This window comes from Orycteropus afer, unplaced genomic scaffold, assembly GCF_000298275.1.
Source record: "Orycteropus afer afer isolate SDZICR_OR568_19922 unplaced genomic scaffold, OryAfe1.0 scaffold00375, whole genome shotgun sequence".
Lineage (NCBI taxonomy): Eukaryota > Metazoa > Chordata > Mammalia > Tubulidentata > Orycteropodidae > Orycteropus > Orycteropus afer.
Window position 1 is genome coordinate 1840079 of NW_006921962.1, and position 21473 is coordinate 1861551.

Genomic DNA, 21473 nt, shown 5'->3' on the forward strand with positions numbered 1-21473 from the left:
ATGTCCAAATGATGCATTTCTTATTAAAAAAAGTTAAAAATGTATAGCATTTGGCAGTATTGTTATGTTTTTATTTAATACAATATAACCAAAGGAATAAAAAGTAAAAGATAAATATATTTAAAGTTCACTGTAATGATTCCCAGATATTCTAATGTTTTGGAGGAAAAAAATGAAGATCTAAATGCCAGATATACTATTTTGATAAGCAGTATTTAGCAATATATAAGTTAAACATTGCCACAAGCTACCTTCGATTGAATAGCTCCCTATCAGACACAATATTATTGAAACTATATACCTAAAACAAAACAAAGAAAGAAATAAAGAAAAGTATTATTTGCAATAGTGACTTTTCAGTTAAATACATTTTCTTATAAAGTGGCAAGATAGTATTTACAAATTTACAACTGAAAGGAAATTTTTATGTACAAGTTGTCTTGCTTTTGGACTTTTTGCAACTCCATCCTCCTTGTGTAACAAGCCCTCCATGCAGAATTTATCTAGACTAGATTTTTAGTTCATAGCACATGATAGATGAGCCTGGAACTAGAGGCCCCTGGAGTTGCAGGCTGTGAGTCGATGCTGGCCACTGGGGAGAGAGAGGCAGGGTCCTGGAAAGGCAACCCAGGTTGCTCTGAGGAGGTGATCCGATCCACTATGCTGGATAGGCAATCCAAGCTAGATAAGGAGCTTTTATCTGTGGCATATACTAAGGATGGAAGGAGAAAAGCATTAAAAAATATATACCCCCAAATAGACAAACTTGCTCACATTGGCCTTTAAACTGGAGGCAATCCAAATTGGATATGGAGCTTTTATCTCTGGCATATACTAAGGATACAAAGGAGCTATGGTGGGGCAGTGATTAAGACATTAGGCTGCTAACCAAAATGTCAGTGGTTTGAACTCACCAGCCACTCTGAGAGATAAAGATGAAGCAGTGTATTTTCATAGAGATTTACTGCCTTTGAAACCCTATGGGACAGTTCTACTCTGTCCTACAGGGTCTCACTATGAGTCAGAATGGACTTGATAGCAGTGGGTTTTGTTTTGGGTTTATGCTAAGGATGGAAGAAGAAAAGCATTAAAAAATGCATATCCCCAAATAGGCACACTCGATTCATTGCCATTTAAACTGTGCGTCAGCTCCCTTGGCACCCAGAAGCCAGGTGGTCACCAAAAGCCTGATGTAAAAATTTTTAGCAAGCATCTGCAGTTCACAGGGATGGTTGAAAGGGTAAGCCCTTTGATAATATTTCCGGCAAAAATGCATGTATGTGTGTTGGGGAAATTTGGAGCCGAAGATGTGTAATGTACTTTGCTCTGCCAAAGCTTCCCTGTAAGAACAATCACTCCTATTTCTTTCCCCAAGTCTGCCTGGAAGTACAGACTTTGATAGGCTGAATTGTGAGATTGAACTGGCCTTTAAACTTCCCTGAAGTTATCAGTCCTTACCATTTGGTACATCAGGAGAGTAGACACTGTCAAAACTGCTGCTCTTTCTGGACCAGACAGGGCTGTTGCATTCAGGCTATAATATAAGACACAAGGAGATGTTTATTTCAGGCCTTGGCAAAAGATGCTCTGACCTAGGGTGCCCACTAGCTCTGTAAATTGGCCACTCTTAATCAGCTTCGTTGCCCTGGTTTAGGAAAGGTTAGCCCCCACCAAATTGGCAGGGCACTGAGGTTAATCTCTGTACTTGGAGAAAAGGAGAGCAACAGTGCAGGAAAGAGAGGGGTGGAACTCAGCAGCAATGTGCATTGGGTTAACCATGCAAAATGGATTGGAGTAGAAGGCAGCCGCACTAATTCAGGGAAAGAACACTTTCCCAGGGCAAAAACACATTAAAACCTGGCAGCAAGTGAGCAAACGCTCTCCAAAAAGTATTCAACAACATCTCCCAGCCAGGCTTCAGTGGGGTAGGGACTGGAGAATTTGGGATTTTTTTTTTTCTTCCTCATTTCTCCATTAAGTTATGAACTGTGGGACAATGGGAATGTCCTACAGTTGGCTTTAGTGTGTGTCAGGGTCAGCCTGTGGTATATTTTGAAAATAAACTAAGTAATGGAGAAAACATCTGATTGACCCTTCACTGCCACCTACATGGCATGCCGAACTTCTACAGTGCACACCTAGAAGCTGGTAGGAAGATAAACTAACATCCTGCTCAACAGCTGCCTGGCAAACTTCTAGACCTGGTCACCTTTCTTCTCTAATAGCAACTGACTCCTCCCCAAGCCCTCCACCTATCCACCAACAACCACTGGAGTTTTTGTTGTCATATCTGGTTTAATTGAAGTGTAAGGATTTTTAAAAAATGATTGGAGCGGCCGACTGGGCACCGGAGGTACCTCTTACCATGCCATCCGAGCAGTTGGAGGTGGGGCTGGTGGGCTCAGAGCAGCTCTGTCCCGGGAGTCTATAGTAGTTCTCCACCTGCTCCCTCAGCAGCTCCTGCAGGCTCTCGATGTAGCGGATAGCATTCCTAAGGATCTCCACCTTGGGCAACCTCTGGTTGGGGTTGGTCGTGGTGCACCTCTTGAGCGTCTCAAACGCCTGGTTAACCTTCTTCAGGCGCCTTCGTTCCCTCATGGTGGCTGCCTTCCTCCGGTCCATGGTGGTGGACTTCCTCTTGCAAGCCTTGCATGCCCACATGAGGCAGTGGCCGGCCTGGTGATGGCCTGTTGGTGCTCGCACGTGCTCGTCCTCGTCTGAGCCTTGCAATTCTGTTTTGTGCGCCCCAAATGTAGCCACTCGTGGCTCGAACTCATCCCCGAAATCACCCTCAGGGGACGGGATGCAGGAGCCATCATAGAAGTACTCAGATGGTGAGAATTGACAACTGTCCATCACGTCCATTTTCCCGCGGAAAGGAAGGTCCTGGAGGCACCTGGACAGCAGCGACAGGTGGGGAGAAATGGAAGCCTGGTGCCGCTGCTGGCTGGTAAACCCAGGCGGGGGAGCTCCCCTGGTCGGTTTCTCTGGTAATACGCAAGGGCAGACTCCTGGCGGCCTGGGTCTCCGCTCTGGGGTTGGGGCTCTTTATATATTCTTGTGGGAGGGAGGCTGGCCCCAGAGGCCCTGCTCTATTAGCATATCCCACCGCAACCCCCGCCGGGGCTGTCTGGGCAAACCACCGCCTTTTCTCCAGAGACAATTTGCTGTTTACAGCCCCTTTTGACGCTAATGGTTTTACTGCGCTTCTGTTAGGACAGAGGGGGGTAGGGAACTCTCCCCCTCCCAGCTCTCTTGCACTCTCTGGATAACCTAAACCAAGTAATCACATGAAGTGTCACAGACAAAAGGAACGAATGGAATCCCACTTTTCACAATTCCTTACACGTTGAAAAAAGTAATTAATAAATAGAACTACCTACGTTCAGCTGACACCGTAGGCCAACAACCCTTCTCCCCAGTTCTGGACTCAGGGAATCCCCTTTATGTTTTACGTGTTTGTTTTTCTTTTCCATGAACTGCAGTTATCTCAGGAACTCTTGAGTCCATGGACGGAAGAACAATTACTAAAAATTTGAAGTGATACTTTCAATTGTGAAGTGAACATAAAGAGACTTTGTTGTTGTTATTTGCCATCGAGTCGGCCCCGACTCCTAGCGACCCCTCCTTGGGTTTCCGAGGCAGTTAACACTACGGAAGTAGGAATGGAATGCAAACCTTCCTTCCGAGGAGTGGCTGGTGGGTTTGAACCGCCAGCCTCCTGGTTAGCAGTCAAGTGCCTTAGGCACTAGCTACCAGAGCTCCCAAAGAGACTTTAGTCTTTCATAAAGATTGAGATGAATAAAATTCTAATCAGACTATCATTTCATAGGCTCTGAGTTACTGAGAGCATGCGAAAAAGTTTATTTTCCCAAGACAGGACTCAGTCTGAGTTCTTCATTAGAAGGAGGTGGACCCAGGAATGCAAGGTGATGGAAACAGTCCCTTCTTTCTTCCTTCTGCAGAGATTCACAGAACGCCTCCCTTGTGCTAGGCCTTCGCTAGACCCAGAGAGCTCGAAGAACCTACTGATTCCCTAAGATTTCCAACCAAAGAGGCCCAGTTTTAGACGGTGAACTCCCTTTCCAGAAGCGCTCCTCTTTTCTCCCTCCCTTTCTGCTCCGCCCTGTCATTTCGACAGACTAAACAGCCGAGCTGGGCTTTGGGGTCTCTAATTTTCTGCTTTTAAGCAAACTAACACCGTTACAGATGCGTCCCAGCTGCCGGCCCAGCAATCCTTCTCGCTTGGGCTCGTGTAAAATTTCTAACTCCTCAAACTCCAAGTAACTTCACACGCATCTGCGACAAAAGACTTCTCGAAAAGCAATAGTAGCAGGGCCTTTGAAACTTTGGTGAGGAGATGGTGAGAAGGGAGCGCTATTATAGTGATAACGAATCTCTTAATTGGCGTTTGCCAATTCTCTGCCACCCTTAATCCACTTTCAGATCACTTTGGGGAGGGGCTGTTTGTATTTAGGAAAAACAGTTACTTAATGTCTACACAAAAAGCCCAAGTTTGGGGACCAGAACTGGAGGTCCCAATAAAAGAAGAGGGAGTGTTCTCACCTCGATCTACAGCCATCCGGTCCAGTAAGTGTTGGGGCTCCGAAGTTAAGGCGGAGGGGGGGGGGGAAGGTTTGTTTTTTGTTTGTTTCCTATTATTTTCCCCGCAAAATTATTTCCCTAAAGCAACCCTGGTTGGCTGATACTGCATCTGCAGGGACCGGAGAGGTGCAAGTATTTTCTAGGTGAGATGGGCTCTGGGAACAAAGGCTACCAACACCAGGGCTGGGAGAATGACGAGTATAGTCACTAGGTTTTTCTGCAACGTGCCGTCGCTGTCCCCTCTCCCATGTTCCCTCAGCCCTAAGACAAAAGATCCTCCTCTTCAAAAATCAGGCTCCTGAACACACCAACGGGCTGCTTAATCATCTGACCAGTGGGAAATCCATCTGCACCTTATTTAGGGCTATTAACAGACTGATACCTTTGAAATGAATACGGTATCCAGGGCTACACCAGTTAAAGGAGTCAAGTTCCTCAGGACCCAGGAGGACTCTATCCACACTGGTAGAAAGTTTCGAATGTACACACTTTGCTACCTGGGAAATACAACAGCGGATAGATATTCTCAGTCAGAAATTCTTAGCCCGTCCCAGAGTTTCTGGTCAGCAGCAACATGAGCACTTTCTTGGGTTATGGACATTAGTACATTTGCCACAGCTAAAATAATGTGTCCATATTTATGATTCTGCCACAAAGTTTTGGTTCTTAAAATTTTAGTAGAAATTAGAAGTTGGGGTTCTGAATGTTTGCTGCTCTCCCCCCGCCCCGTCCCCACCATGCACTTAAGATGATGTTTCTTATCCAGTCCCTTCAGCTGGTATGTTTGTAACTAATGGTTATTGTGAGTTTATTTTTGCCAGGCATTGTTCTAAATCATTTCCAAGTATTAACTCATGTAATACTCTCTCAACAAGGAGTCCCAACATGACCCTAGGGGAGCTATTTATTATTAGACCCATTTTAGAAAGAAAGTAACCAAAGCTCAGAACAACAATAACCAAAAAAAAAAAAAAAAAAAAAAAAACCTCACTGCTGTGGAGTCAATTTCAACTCATAGTGACCCCTCCTTGAGTTTCTGTGGCAGTATTTCTAGGGAAGTAGATTGCCCCATCTTCCTTCCAAGGAGTGGCTGGTGGGTTTGGACTTCCAGCCTTCTGGTTAGCTGTCAAATGCCTTAGGCACTAGGCCACCAGAGCTCCCAAAGTTCAGAGGGGCTAGGTTATTTGCCCCAGATCACACAGGATTGGAAAGTAGGCATCTAATGACCAAAGCTTGCACTCCAAGAGGTGGATTTTTTGGTTTTCTTCTTCTTTCAGTCTGAGATGAGAGCGCACGACCTTAGCGCCTGAGCAGAGACTCTCGAAAGCTGAGGAACCAGACATCTTTCCCTCCGCTCTGTCCCTGGGAAGACGCTGTCACTCAGGAGACTGTCAGTAATGGTAGCTCTCAGAGGTTAGGGCTGTCTTTGGTAAGGTGATCTCAAAACAAATTTACCAGAGACCTGAACTAAAGAAGCCGAGAAACACAAGCGCCCGACGGCTTAATGGGACTTGCTAGGAGGGGAACGGGGTCCAGGGGTTGAGGGCCCTTGGGATTTGAGTGCTGAAAATACTTTCCCAGTGCACCAAAGTAAAACAGGAGACAAAACTTTTAAACTGCTGTCAGGGGATGAGACAAGAAAGAGATCAACAATCGGGAGGCAATACAGCGACAGAAGCAAGCCAGCACCTCCGTCATCGTCGAGGTGCCTCAATTCAGGAGCAATCCGTTGTGCTTCGCCCAGAGGCCACAGCGAGAGACAACAAAAATGAGACTGGATGACCGAGGGAGAGAAAAATCTTTTTTTTTTTTTTTCAATGAGGAAATTGAACAGAAAGTATGGAAAAGGTAAAAATCACTGTAAAAAGTAGTTATCAATTTGTCCTTTACTCAACTTTGACTATATTGGCTTTTGCTCCGTACAGAAAAGTATCTAAATATAATGTGCTTTCCACAGTCTTGCCAGAAAAGTGAACTTCTACCATGCAGAGAAAAGATCACATTTATATAAAGTATAAATAAGCTTTTAGGAATGATATTCCATTACTGGCTATTAGGGACATCTCTTAATATAGGAAGAAAACTCACCATGACTCTGGAAAACTAGATAATGTATTGTCTAAATATGTTTTTAATTTTACACTCTGAAAAAGACAACTGCAGCATGTTTGATTTTCTTCCATTTTAGACATATATGTTGGTTTTAATTGCAAAGACCTTTAAGTAATTGTCAACTTTTTTTTAAACATAAACTATTATGGTTTAAGCATTGTGGCAATAATCCTGGTGTTGATGGACGACCACACCATTCAAATGATGCCCAGACTTTCTTTCTTGGTAAATTTTGTGCATACCAGGAATTCTGTGTTATTCAAAATGCCCCAAGGTTATCTCTGTGAGAAAAACCAAGTATAAGTAGAAAGATAAATCCATTTCAACTCACTTTTACCCTACCTGTAGGTTACTACCAGCTTATTCCTGGACCGAGAGCTATTCTTGAGATTTTTGCTTATTATAGATGACTTCAAAATGTGCAAAACAATGTGAACTGCTTAGCGCTGGGAACCAGGCACACCTAAGTAAACACATTAGTACCTGCCAGAGCTGCTGGAAGAATTTGTGGAGAAGACAGCTGAGGAAGACATTGGCCTCTGCTTGGATTCGAAGGCTCCCAGGAGAGATCAAAGGCCTAAGTAAGGACTTTTAGCAGCCTTGAGAGTAGAGAAAGTAGCTAGTTCTTGCAGTATTATCTTTGTTTCAGCACATGCATAGCCATTCCATCCCAGAAACTGACTTGGAACTAAGCTTGCCAAAAATTTGCCCCCTTCCCCCCCATTCCCTAGTGATACACTTCTTTTGAGGTTAAGATAGTGTCTAGATGGACCTATAGGGGACTGTCTTGATGGCTTAACTATTTGAGAAAATATCATATTATTGCTAATGTACTAATGCATTAGATTAGTAATTGAGATATTCAAAGTTAAAAATAAAATTTCTTTCCCCTCAGATTTGGTGTTGAAGGAGAGGGGCTTTGTGATGAAGAAGTGGGATAAAAGATTACTAACAGAAAAGCACAAATGGGTGAATTCTTCTAACTTTAAACTTAAACTGTCTTAATAAGGATAGAAACCAAATTCGTTTCCAGGGTTTCTCTACCAGTCTGAAGAGCAGTTGGCTAACTCTATTTTCATACTCTCTGACCCAAAGCATATGAGAGTCCAGGAAAAAAAAAAAAAAATGAGGTTACTGGTCATCAGTGGTTTTCCACAAAGTTCAGGCTTGGTATTCAATGACCCAGATGTGGTGATTAAAGTTGTTTTGAGAAAGCTGATGTTTGACATTCCACATCCTACAGTAATATAAAAAGAAAATCACTCATTATTTTTTACTTGATAATTTTATACCTGCCCCTGGAAAGAGGCTCAAATTAAACGCCAAACTTCTTATCTTTACCAAGCTATTACTTCTTGACTTTCTGCTTCCATAGCATTGTTTGTTTTGGCTTTGGCCTTGGTAAAGATTATCATCATTATTAGCAAACAAAAACATTTTAATTGCAAACACACCAAGGATTTCATTTGGAAAGCCTAACATGTCAGCTACAGCAGCAGAGGTCACATGAAGTCTTTGGGAAATATTTTCTCTATTTAATGAAGAGACTTCTTTAGGAAAACTTATTCCAAACAATTTCTCAAGTTACCCATCTGAGAGAGATAGAGGTGATTTTGTTTACAAAAACTGAATAAAATCTATCAGCAAGTAAAGACCATGGTTTCATTAAAACACTCTGCTGCTGAGAAGATTATATCATGAATCTTAAGATGTGTGTGATAATAATGTAAATGAATTCACTTTGTCAATTATGATTTTTTATTTCAGTTGTAGAATAAATCATATATATATATATGCACATATACATACACTTTAGGGCAAATCTGTATTAACTCTCAGGAAAAAAAAATTGTAAATACATAATAAACATGATTAATGGACATACACACCACCCAAAAATATCCACACATGTTCTTGATAGATAATTTGAAATGCTTTATTACTTATTTTTAAATGAAAGTTGCAGCTCTAATTCAGAGTTCACTAACCAGTCACTCTTGAGAGTTGTTTGGAGCCAACTGTCAAATGGACCCAAATTATTCTACAGACCATAAAATGTTCCTTCTTAATTTCCCAAGGCCTTCCTTTGAGGGTGCCTGGTGTTTGACAGCACAGGCTCAAAGCCATCCATATTGGCTGCCCCAAGGGTTAACTCTATGCTTACCAAATACTGGAACCTGTCTGTTCAGCAGGATCCTTCTCTCCATAATAGAAGTAACAACAGTAGCTCTCCTAGGTTGTTGTAAGATTTTAAAAAATAAGTAAAATAATAATAATAAAAAAGCACTGTCATGGAGTCAATTCAGACTCATAGCGATCCTACAGGATAGACTAGTCCCATACAGCACAAGTCCAAGGCTGTAATTCTTGCTGGAAGCAGACTGCCTCATCTTTCTCCCAAGGAATGGTTGGTGGTTCAAACCTCCAACTTTTGGTTAGCCACCAATGCTTTATCCACTGCACCACCAGAGCTCCTTGTAAGATTACATGAGTTGATATGTAAAAGGCTAGGAATGGCTCATTCACATGACTGCTAGTCTCATTGTTATTAGTACTTTCCCCCACACAGAGCCATCTGACTGGAGAACAGTCTGAAGGACTGTAGATTTTGGTAGAAGTCTCTTGATAGTCAATTTAGATTCATTAAAAAAATAAAGAAAGCTGACATTTGGTGTTTATTTTGTGCCCTGTTTTGGCTAAATGCCTTACATGTTTTATCTCAGTGAATCTCCACCACCTCAGGAGTTAAGTACTATCATTGTCCCCATTATTTTATAAACAAGAAAACAAGAGTAAGAGAGAAAATCAATGATTTGTCCAGGGCTACATAGCAGCTACTCACTGCTATTCATAAGGTTTTCAGTGACCAGTTTTTTTAGAAGTGGACTGCTATGTCCTTCTTCCTAGTCTGTATTACGCTGGAAACTTCTCTGAAACCTGTCCACCAAGCATGGTGACCTGCTGGTATTTGAAATACTGGTGGCATAGCTTACAGCATCATAGCCACCACAATATGACAAACTAACAGATGAGTGGTGTTGGCTAAGAATGTTGAATATACCATACACTGCCAGACTGCCAGAAGAACAACCAAATCTGTCTTGAAAGAAGTACAGCTAGAATGCTCCTTAGAAGCTAGGATAGTGAGACTTTATCCCACATACTTTGGACATGTTATCAGGTAGGTAAAGTTGAGGGTGAGAGAAAAAGAGGAAGACCCTCAATGGGATGGATTGATACAGTGGCAACAACAATGGGCTCAAACATAGAAATGATTGTGAGGACCAGGTTTGGTTGTACAGAGGGTCTCTATGAGTCAGTACTGACTCTACGACACCTAACAGTATAAGAACACACAGTAGTAGCCTGGATTCAATCTAGGTAGTTAACCCAACAGAGGCTCAGCTCTTCGCATCCACTTAACTACCTGCTTCTCTCAAACACCTTTGTTGTTGTTTTGTTGTTGTTGTTATGTGCCGTTGAGTCAGATCCGACTCATAGCGACCCCTCCTTGGGTTTCCGAGGCAGTATCACTACGGAAGTAGATTGCTCCATTTTCCTTCTGAGGAGTAGCTGGTGGGTTTGAACCGCCAGGCTTCTGGTTAGCAGTCAAATGCACTAGGCCACCAGAGCTCCCAAACACCTTTAAGGGGGATTATATGCTCAATGTCACTTTCCTCTGTGAACCTTATGTTTTTTAAAAGTATTCTAGAAGAAACTCAAATTATCAATATGCTTAGAAAACAAAGTAACTATAACCCCCCAGCAAGAGGCCTTCTTGTCTCAAATGGAAAGAGGGATAAGATACTACTGCTCCCTGCCTGCAGGGGGCACTCTCTGTGATGGTTTCTGAAACTTCTGATGTGTTGAGGGCCAAGGTCCACCTTTTGGAGGGTTGGAAAGAAAGGTTGGGTTGTGAAATACTGAATTGGTTTAATTTTTTTTTTTTCTTCTGTGACCTGGAGATTTGCTGTGTGTGATAGAAGGATAAGGTAGAATTAAGGAGGGAGTAAGAAGGGAGAGAAAGTGCCATTTACAGGATGTAAGAGAGAAATAGCAATTCAAATGAAATGGCTTTCTCCTCTCCCTGCTTCACTTCCCACTGTGTTTCTTGGTGGTCGTTTCTTTCTGAGGTTACAGGGTAAACAAACTTGGCACACGTTGTAAAATCTTCACGATGAGCAGCTCCTGGGGCTTCAAGCCTCTCTTCAGCTTTGCTGTTTGGCCCAGCTAAGAGGTTTCATGTGTGTTGTTGTTGTCTTTTGCCCTCAACCATTTAACCCTTCACTCTCTTGGAAAAATCTTCCTTTCAAAGAAGCCCTCCCACTTCAAGGGACAGATTGCTTGCTTCTTGATATTTGGAAAACAAACCCAAGCCACATGAGCCTCTGGCATAGCAACCACTCCAAGGAACCCTGGTGGTGCAATGGTTAAAGGGCTGGGCTAGTAACCTAAAGGTCAATGGTTTGAACACATCATGTGCTCCACAGGAGTTTTGTTGAAGATTGCAGCCTTAGAAAACCTATGAGGCTGTTCTAATCTGCCCTATAGGGTCAGTATGAGTTGGAATTGACTTGACCAAACCATTGGTTTGGTTTTGTGGTTTCTGCCACCAGTTTAGTTCAAGAAAAGTAGGGAGAGGGCCAGAAACTTGCTTAGAAGGCCAGTGATGCCTCTGAATACTCCAGATAAGGAAGTATTCTGGAAAGTCAAAGAAGGAAATCTATTTGGGCTAACTCAATTGAAAATCTTTTAAGGAAGTAAACAAAAAGTTTTGTGTAGCAATGTCTGGCAACAATAAGATTTCACCAGATTGAAAATTCAGATGGTAACTTTAGATAAGTAAGTATCATTCGGAGCTCCAGGTACCAAACAAACTGGGGGGAAGGGGGGCTGGAGAGGAGGTAGGAAGACTCTAATCAAAGGAAGTGAGTACAGACTTTCCAATACTCTTTACTTCTGACCACAACTATGGATATTTACTTGAGACAGAAATGTCCAGTTTAACTTAGACAAAGGAAAACCACCTGTTTTGTAAAGAAAACACCTAAATAAATGGGTTTGTGTGGTGTCTAAAATACGGGCTTCTCTTTATTTCCATACGAATGCCCTCAAACATATTTGTAATGTGCTTATACTGAGTACGTTCATATAGTCCAACATGTAGCAATTGAATCAAGTTTAGAACAACTTTGTTCATATAGAAACTTTTTTTTAATATCACAATACTAGGATCCTCGCACATTTTATATACAATATGCCATTCCACATTTAAAACATATTTCTTAGGTTTACATATAAAAGGAAAGTACTAATATTTACAAAAAAAAATACATTAAATAACACTAACAGTGAAAAGCAATGTTGTAACTTTGCTTTAGACAGGAATGAACTTCTTTGGAACATGGCACTAAAGAATCACCTTAATAAAAGTTAATATATGACAAAACCAACCAACCAAAGTAAGGGTGCTAGACCTAAATCACTAGCTGTTCCAAAAATGAAAACCCTAAGCCAAAGGGCTTTTTCATCTGAGTGTGTACAACAGTTTCCAAGACGTTTCTTTTGTGACTGTGTCTCCTTCTTTGTTATAAACTCCCGGGTGTGAGTTCCTAAATATCACTGTAATGTGACCTAATCCGATGGATTAGGCGAAGGAGAGTGGGTGGATCTTCCTGTTTTGTAGAGGATGGCTCAAGTGCAGGCTCTGCTCGAAGTTACTTCTCCACCACCTCCTCCACGCCGGTGAGTTTACATTCTTCGGAGGAAATACTATCCACGATGGAAGACAGGCATCGAAGGCTACTGGAGGCCGTCGAATCAATACTTGGCCCGCCTGAGCACAGAAAACAAAACACATACACCCCCTAACATAACGCCCAAAGAAGGAAATATGAGGCGGCCCGCGCGCAGCGCGAGGCGGCTTCGGAAGCACAGAAAGACAGGTCCCTGCGCGCAAGGAGCGCCGTTCTCCCGGGGTGGTGGGGGTGCTGGGTGGTGCGTCCCCAGTTGCGCTCAGAGTCCTGATCTGGACGCTCACCCTGAGTCCCCTCCCAGGAGGTTCTCTGTCGCAGCCCAATACCGTTTCTTTTACTTTACCTTCCTTGACAGTTATCACGAGCTCCCTGGAATGATCCGAAACAGTTGGCCACTGGGAGCTGCAGGTGCGCAGGAAATCCGCACCCTCAAGCTGAAGGGAAAACCAAAGCAGCAAGAGATTAGGAAAGAAACATCAGTTCCGGGGCTGGGGGTGTCTCTCTGCTTTCTGGGGGCCCCGTACACATTTCCTGCATATGGCCGGCACCCCAGCTTTACGGGTCACTGGGGGTTCATTACAGAGGGGGTGGAAAGGAAGGGGAAAGGGAGAGGAGAACAAGCAGCTGGAGGTTAAGGCGGGGAGGAAGGCGTTTAATAAGCCTTTGCGTTTCCCTGCCTGGAGAGCATCTGGGCTTACATTTTCTTGCTTGGGTCTGTAGCTGAAGGGGTCCACAACTAACTCCTGCATTTTCTCCTGCTGATCCAGCCGGTGCAGCAGGTCTTGCAGCCGCTCAATGTAGCTGATGGCACTCCGGAGAATCTCCACCTTGGGCAGCCTTTGGTTGGGGTTGGCCACAGTCCGCCGCTTCAGTGCCTCGAAGGCCTCGTTGATTTTCTTTAGCCTTCTCCTTTCGCGCAGAGTGGCAGCTTTCCTTCTGTCAGTGGGGGCAGATTTTCTCTTGCAAGTCTTGCAAGCCCATATCAGACACTGGCCGGGGCAGTGGGGAGGCTGTAGGCCCGGGGGCGCCAGGACATGTTCCTCACCGCTGCTGTCACTCCCGGCTTCCGGGGGCATTTGGTCCTGGCAGGGGGACAGGGTACCATCACTCCCTGGGTACAAAGGAGAGCCCTCGGCCACTTCTAATGGCTGCAGAGTAACATTTTCCCCGTCCAAGTAGAAGAAATAGGAGCCAGTTTCAAAAAGGTCCATCATCATGTTCTCCTCCTTGGGCTCTGACTCGGTCTGAACAGGGTGATGGGCTCAAAAACCCAGAGGAACCACCCAGATGGCATTTAATTAGTGTGGTGACATAAGTCGTCCCAGCTTTATATATAGTAGCTCCTGAAACTCAATCCAACTTTTAGCTGTCATGGAGCATCAGTCTCCCAACGTGATTACAGCCAGTACACTCCAGAGCGTCCAGTTTGAATGAACACTGAACGGTGACCACCCCCCCCCCCAATGATGTGACAATCTATATGCAGAAAAAGTTAAAACAAAATATAGAGAATCACACAATTTGAACAAAGCATTGACGGCTTGCATTTTGGATGGTTTAGTTACTAACTGCTTACAGGACAACTTCAAAACAACTGGGGATTAACACAGCCCCATTCCCCTCCCCCAGGCCCATCTGAATTCTAAGTATAGACCCATGATGAAAGATTTCAAAGGCAATAGCCATTGCTCCAAAATAGCCTGGTTAATATTTTCAGAGCGGTTCAGCTCTTTTCTCTCTCCTGCCTGTCAAAAGATGCCATTCCTGTGATTAAAACCATTACAATCCTTCAAAGGTTATACATGACTTTCAGGCTTCAGCCTCAATAGCAGCAGGTAAATCTCTTTCCTCTCTTTTACTAAGGCTGTGAAATGATTTGGGAGCTAGAGGGGTGGCTAGAGAGTGCTCAAATTCCATATTACTGTATGAAATGACTCTCTGGATTCTTCCATAGAGACCTTCCCTGGCTATCTTTTTTGGGGGACTAACCAAGATCTGAATCCTGTACCCTTCCAGGTGGATGGAGCATATGAGTTAAGGGGTGGGATAGAGGATGGGATGCAATACATGTAATAACTTCTCCTTAAAACTACTTTTAATGAAAACAAGACTCACACCATCCATAGCAAATTGCTATTTCAGGAATCCCTCATGGCCCACTCCAAGGTGCCCGTTGTGGCTCCTATTCTACACATTGTGTGCTCACAGCTTTTTCATTTGCATTCTTACTATCTGTTAATATCAAATAGGCTGTTTCATAAGATACAGAAGAGAAAGGTAGCAATCCAGGCACAAACAAGGAAATAGAGGCAGGATTTTTCATTACAGTTTGCTCATGGTGCCAACACATGCAACTATGGTACTTGGGGAAGTAGAATAGTACAAAGGAGAAGTGCATGGGTCCTGGATTCCAACAACCTCTCTTTGAGTCCTAGCTAAGTAAATTTCTATTTGTGGGACCATGGAAGTATTAGGGTTCAATTTCTTCAAAATAATAGTGGTTGCCTTATAGAGTTTTGGTGAGGATCGATTAATTGAAATCATGCATGAGCAATATATCCCTTATATTAGAAGTTTGATGAAAATTAATTATCATTTAAAGCATAAGCCTATGACAGAATTAAGACTATTTTTTTATGAAGGAAATATAGCATAGCTGTTGGAGAATTTATTTATTTATTCTCTTTTGTTGTTTTATTTTGTTTTTCCTCCCAGAATTCTTAGGGATGTCCTCTACCTGTAAGTGGCCTTGGTATAACAGTCAACTTTGGTTTTGGCCTTTATAGTCTGTGTCTGAAAATCTGGATAGAAAAATAACATCATCTTGTTCTATCCCAAGCATGATGAGTATAGGCTATGTTTCTGTGACCTCATTTCTTTTAATGAATAGAGTTAAATTAATACAAGAAATCAACTGAATTCTAAGTATAGGCAATCTAGAAATCAGCTAAAATTTTGATTCAAGTCTCTTATCCCAAAAAACTCTTCACAGTCTCTAATGGGCCACAGATTTGGGAAGTAAAGTTCTGACATTTTTGCCTGTTTTTGTGGGTCAGTTATTGTGCAACTGCATAATTCTTTACCAAATATGACAACCGTTTTTAAGTGTAAAACACAGGAAGAGTGACAAGAAGCCAATAATCCTTTGGGATATTTTCTTGTATTACTACCAGTGTCCTGGTTTCTAAAATCAACAATTATGACTTTGCACATTGGAGGTTCCAGCAACTCAGGGTTTAATCTAACATGTTAGCATAAACTAACAGGGCAAATTAGCTTGAGCTTTTAATCATTACTCGATGCTGCCTCTTATAAATGTAAGGCAGTTTGAAACCTTATTTTCAACTAGTAGATATCCATAGCTTAGGTATTGCCAGGATTATTTAGGTAGCTGAAATTCACTCATTCAGCAATTATTGGGTGCCTACTAAGTGCTAGATAGTATCCTTGGTACTAATAAAAATGATATACTTTTTATGGAGTTTAAATCTAAGATAGTGGAAATGAGTGACTAACAGAATAAAAATGAAACAAATAGCCTTGTAATTGGCATACAGAAGGTCTAGAATACAGGCTATTTTTTGACCCTTGTGTCCCAACTCTTCAGGTTTCTTTTTTTGTTTTGTTTTTTTCCATTCATAAAACTGGTATGACAAAAAACATGATACTTTGAAGGTTAGTTATGAATTTGAAATTTTCAAAAAGGGAACTTGCTTTAAAAATATTACATATAAAATAATATAAATATTATAATATAAAAGGAAAGAGGACCCCTGGTAGCATAATGCCTAAGGCACTTGACTGCTAACCAAAAGGCTGGTGGTTCAAACCCACCAGCCACTCCTCAGAAGGAAGGTTGGGCAGTCTACTTCTGTAGTGATACTGCCTCAAAAACCCAAGGAGGGATTGCTAAGAGTCTGGTCCGACTCGACAGCATGTAAAAACAACAAAAGAAAAGAATTTTTTTTTTTTGTATTATTTTCCATATAAGAAGAATTTTAAGTAGAGTGGGAGGAAAAATAAGCTAAGAAAAATATAACTTCCAAGTAATTTCAAAGCTTGAGTGATGGAAGTAACATTTGAGGTGGTGCCATTTCAGCACTCACCTGATACCAAATACCTAGATGTTAGAGAGTCTACACTTTATGCACCTGCCAATGAATATGAAATTTTGTCCTTTCTTCTCTTTCTTTCACTCAGTTACATGTGGAGAAATCAGTGATTTCAAAAATGTAGAAAGAGAAGAGTCTAAAAAATGTAGGAAAACTTTTGGGATGCTGATCTGGAGCAACCTCCCAGACAGGGGCAGCTTTTCTTTATGGGACATCAACCTTTACCTGTGGGATTGTTGCTCCTCATCAAATTACAAAGCCCTTCCCCATCAGGCTCTAGAGCTCAGGCCAGGAAAGTTAATGTTGTTATTCACTTTGGTTTAATCACACTCTTTGCTTTGTTGTTGTTTTGGGGTATGTATGGGGGCAGTAGGGGGTAGGATGAGAGGACAAGGGCATGCCATCTTGGGAAATCACCATCTCTTATTAGATTAGGTCAATGGGAAAATACGCACTGATTCCAAACAACTAACAAGTGAACCCTTGGAATGCAAACTGTTTACAAAATGTGAGATGCCTGTAATTGCAATTACATTATTTCCCAGTAGAACTTGCGATACACAGATCTTGACAAGGAATTAAAAGGAGTTTATATAAACTGAAATCCTCTACAATTTAAATAGGTCAAACACATTTTTTAAAATTATGGAAAAAATAATAATAAGGGAATCATTATCTTAAGAACCACTTGTAAATCATTTCAAAGACCTAGAGTTTTTGATAACAAAAATCATAATTAGGTTAGGCAAGAACTGAACAAGTATATAAGTTTTCAAAAAGTTTATTATGCTATTATTTTTAATTAATGTTTAATTATTTGCCAGTGGACTTTCTACCCATCAGCTCGAAAAGAGCTTGCATGTGGCCAATTCTTTTTCCCCATGGAGAAGAGTGGGAGGGAAAGAAGGAATATGGCTCAATGAATCAATGTTGTTGTTGTTATGTGCCGTCGAGTCAGACCTGACTCATAGTGACCCCTCTTTGGGTTTCCGAGGCAGTATCACTACGGAAGTAGATTGCCAAACCTTCCTTCTGAGGACTGGCTGGTGGGTTTGAACCGCCAGCCTTCTGGGTAGGAGTCAAGTGCCTTAGGCACTATGCTACCAGAGCTCCCAATGTTGTTGCTGTTGTTTGCCGTTGAGTCGGCCCCGACTCATAGTGACCCCTCCTTGGGTTTCCGAGGCACTATCACTACGGAAGTAGGATTGCCCAACCTTCCTTCCGAGGAGTGGCTGGTGGGTTTGAACCGCCAGCCTTCTGGTGAGCAGTCAAGTGCTTTTGGCACTATGCTACCAGAGCTCCTAGAGCTCCCAATGGTGGGTTTTAATTCTGAGCCTTTGAGAAGGTGGTATACCTGGTAGAAAGATCACACAGCTTTGGAACAAGATTACTTTGGAGAAAGAATTAAAATTCTATGCATTCCTAGTTATGGGTTCCTAACCTCTGTTTTATAAGGAATCAAGTGGCATATGGAATACATATACATCACAGGCTTGTTGTTAGCATCAAATGAAATAATATACAATGAGTCTATGATATAGAATATGCACTAAACAAATATAGTATTAATTCCCTCCCTTTCCCTACTCTATTCACAAATCATAGTGAATTAATTAAAAAATATAGGTTTGGTAAGAGAGATGTCCTAGAAAAATTTGGGGATTTACTTACGTTAATGGTATAAAGGAAATGAAAATATCAAAACTAGTGAATTACATAATAGTGTTCCATTTATTTAGGCCTTTAAAGAATCTCCAGTTTACTGGGGACAAAAACACTGTGTTAAAACACACACATATACAAATGTATAACTGAGTTAGGAAATTTGAAAGAAAAGAATGCAATTGTGTATGAGCATGTAACAATGAGTAGTCAACCCTGAAAAGGAGCCACAGGAAAGGATGAAATTTTGGGGACAGAAATTCCTTAGATGTTGTGTTGGTATTTCTAGGGATCAAAGTTGAAGGATTTTAGCAAACTTTTAGATTGGGATGGTGGTGACTCCATGAAGCTTCTGGGAGTTCCCAAAGAAACAGGCACCGTTAAGGGTTTGTCAGAAAATTGGTGTAGAGAACTTTGTAGGTTAAATCTTGGAGGGGGCTTTAGCTATATTGTTGCATAGGTGGCTTCAAAGAAATAACTTCAGTCATAAACTGAGAGAGTAGAACTGAGATACCATACAGGAAATGATTAAGCTTTTTCAGCAGCAAAAAGAGGAGAGATAAGGGGGTAGAAGAAGGGAGAGAGAAGAAAGAGAGATGGTTAACCAATTCAGTCTAGCCCAGGGACAGAGTTGGGTAAACTAGCAAGCTTGAAGAGCAGCCCTAAAGAATAGAAGGTAGAGAAAAGGCCCACTTACTGAAAGGGAACATTTAGAAGAGGCAGAGGCAGGCTAGTCCTTAAAATTTGCAATGGCTAAATGAGTAACATGAACCCTTGCACCTGTAATGTACCTAATCTGCAGACAGTCTGTGCCTAGAGATTCCCTAACACCGGGGTAAAAATAGATCTGCACTTACACTGACAGAACATTCGAGTCACTTCAGAGGATGTGGGTGAGGGTCACAGACCAAGCAGAGGAAAGAAAGATTTTAAAGGTGAATCCTCTGCTGTTCTCCAGAGGGTGGCAGTGAGAAGTTAAGCAGAGAAAAGAGGGCTGGACCCTGACAGGGAGGGCTTTAGTTGAGAGAACTGCTGTGCAGCTGTCTTTCCATCCGGAAGAAGAGAGTCCAGGCCAAGCAAAGGAGGAATCCTGGGGCCTGCTCTTCAGAGCTTTTTGAAATGTATATTTTTGTTCTTTGCTTTCACCCCAATTCCCATTCAAATTGGGAACTGGGACACTGTTTCCACAAAAACCCGTGTTCGGTTCATGCACTGCCACAAAATACTACTTGAGGAGACTACTGCTCACTTCTTATTTTCTAGACATAATTTTCAGGGAAAGAGGCAATGACAAATACTCTTGCCTTGGTGCTTACAAAACAAAGTCCTCTTCATAACTCTGCCCCTCCCCCTTACATTTTTCATTCAGATTTCTGAATTTAAGAATAAAATTTACGAAGCATTGAAGTTATTGCAGGTAAATGAGTTCTTCCAGGTGGAGTGACCAGTGATCATAGTTTTCCTGGGATTGAAGGGTTCTTAGGACTTTCAGTCCTGAGACAACTCTGGAGAAATTAGGACAAATTGGTCACCCTGCATTTTGGAAAAGCTATGCATCCTTACATGTTTATTCATAAATAATAATAATATACAGACTTCAGGATATATAAACCAGACTTTTGTTTTAAAAATAATTATAGTGATCATAAATGTGGGGTTGATTTTAGATTCAGGTTGTAGGCCAAGCTCTGCCACTTGCTAATTATTTGACCTTCAGCAAGTTACATAACTTCTCTAAGCCTCAATTAACTAGTGTATAACAATACCTCATAGGGTTATTTTGAAGATTAAATAAACAATGCCAGTGAAATACTTAATACGCAGTGTCTAGTAGTGCCTAAGGCATTTGACTGGTACCCAGAAGGCTGGTGGTTCAAACCGACCAGCCACTCCTCGGAAGAAAGGTTGGGCAATCTACTTCCATAGTGATAACACCTTGGAAACCCAAGGAAGGGTCACCATGTGTTGGATATGACTCGACAGCAGTGACTGGGTTTAGTACATACTTGAGGAGCTTTGGTAGTATAGTGGTTAAGGCATGTGGCTGCTAACCAAAAGGTTGGTGGTTCAAACCCACTAGCTGCTCTGTGGAAGAACAATGGAGTGGCCTACTTTTATAAAGATTTATGGCACTGGAAATCCAACAAGGGTTTCTATGAGTCAGAATTGACTGAATGGCAGTGAGTTTGTTTTTTTGGTGAGTACATACTTAGCAATGCAAATTAACTAATATATTACTTTTAATTGAAGAAGAAATAATCATCCATACACTTATTTCCTCAATAAATCAAACCCTTTGATTTTTTTTATTTCTATATGAACAAGGTATTTATATAATGTGATTTTTATATAACATAAATTTTATATTACATAATTTATATTGATATACAATACTGTAGTTACAATTATAAATATAAATAAATAAATATATCTTTTCTTACATAAAGTATTGTCATAAACATTTTCCATGATGCTATATATAACTAATATTTAAAATGTCTAAGATAATTTGGAATGATTTTTCAATGTTGTTTAAATCTCTTAAAATGAAATTAATCACGGCATTCGGATGATCTAAATTCTAGTGGTGCCTGGTATTACTAGCTTGCTAAACTGAACAGATGTCTCTAGTATAGAATGGTTAGCCAAGTATTTTGTTACTGCCCTCCAATTGGCTGGTTATGACATACTATCCAAAATGGTTGGTGCTTTAATGCCTGTGTCAGGGCCCACCATGACAAATAGTCACCACTGTACAAACACATTTATTCCATAAAGTTATTCTACGAGCAGTTTCAAAAAAAAAGAAAAAAGCTGTTTAGTCAGACATTGACACACATCTTACTTATCTAGAAGCCCAGACATGTTTGTCTTCAGGTAAGATGTTAGCTTTTAGAATGGGAATTGATAGAAAGATGCTATGAGTTATATGTTTAAATTACATAAGGTATGGATCTTTTTAAGTGCAGGCATTATATGTTCCACATGTCACCATATCACCAATAATTTAAAACCTGGGGCAATCTACTTCTGTGGTGATACTACCTTGGAAACCCAAGGAGGGGTCGCTATGAGTTGTGTCTGACTCAACGGCATATAACAACAACAATCGTATTTAGTTTACCTTCCCTGATATCATGATCTAGGCTAGGTGCTGTCATGTTTGAAAAGCTCTGCTATGTGATTTTGTAATACAAGTATAATCTTTTCATTAAAACATTTCAAT

At 41.4% G+C, this 21473-nt stretch overlaps 2 protein-coding genes across 2 annotated transcripts; both read right to left on the reverse strand.

Annotated features, from left to right (window-relative positions):
- Positions 1 to 521: 521 nt before the first annotated feature.
- MYF5 (myogenic factor 5) lies at positions 522 to 2865 on the reverse strand. Its single transcript, XM_007953167.2, has 3 exons — positions 2365 to 2865; positions 1459 to 1534; positions 522 to 712 (listed from the first exon to the last, which is right to left on the reverse strand). Exons 1-3 carry the CDS (start codon positions 2863 to 2865, stop codon positions 522 to 524), a joined length of 768 nt encoding a protein of 255 aa, XP_007951358.1.
- A 9569-nt stretch (positions 2866 to 12434) lies between these two features.
- Positions 12435 to 13690, reverse strand: MYF6 (myogenic factor 6). Its single transcript, XM_007953168.2, has 3 exons — positions 13172 to 13690; positions 12817 to 12907; positions 12435 to 12553 (listed from the first exon to the last, which is right to left on the reverse strand). The coding sequence occupies exons 1-3, from the start codon at positions 13688 to 13690 to the stop codon at positions 12435 to 12437; spliced, it is 729 nt and encodes a 242-aa protein (XP_007951359.1).
- Positions 13691 to 21473: the final 7783 nt, after the last annotated feature.

Excerpts from the sequence above, each read along its gene's own strand:
- MYF5 (XM_007953167.2), bottom strand. The coding sequence starts at position 2,865 with ATGGACGTGATGGACAGTTGTCAATTCTCACCATCTGAGTACTTCTAT. Across the intron at positions 1,535-2,364 it reads CCAACTGCTCGGATGGCATG|CCTGAATGCAACAGCCCTGT; the intron begins GTAAGAGGTACC and ends CTTATATTATAG. Across the intron at positions 713-1,458 it reads CTCTCCTGATGTACCAAATG|TATATGCCACAGATAAAAGC; the intron begins GTAAGGACTGAT and ends TTCCATCCTTAG.
- MYF6 (XM_007953168.2), bottom strand. The coding sequence starts at position 13,690 with ATGATGATGGACCTTTTTGAAACTGGCTCCTATTTCTTCTACTTGGAC. Across the intron at positions 12,908-13,171 it reads ACAGACCCAAGCAAGAAAAT|CTTGAGGGTGCGGATTTCCT; the intron begins GTAAGCCCAGAT and ends TTTTCCCTTCAG. Across the intron at positions 12,554-12,816 it reads CGTGATAACTGTCAAGGAAG|GCGGGCCAAGTATTGATTCG; the intron begins GTAAAGTAAAAG and ends TTCTGTGCTCAG.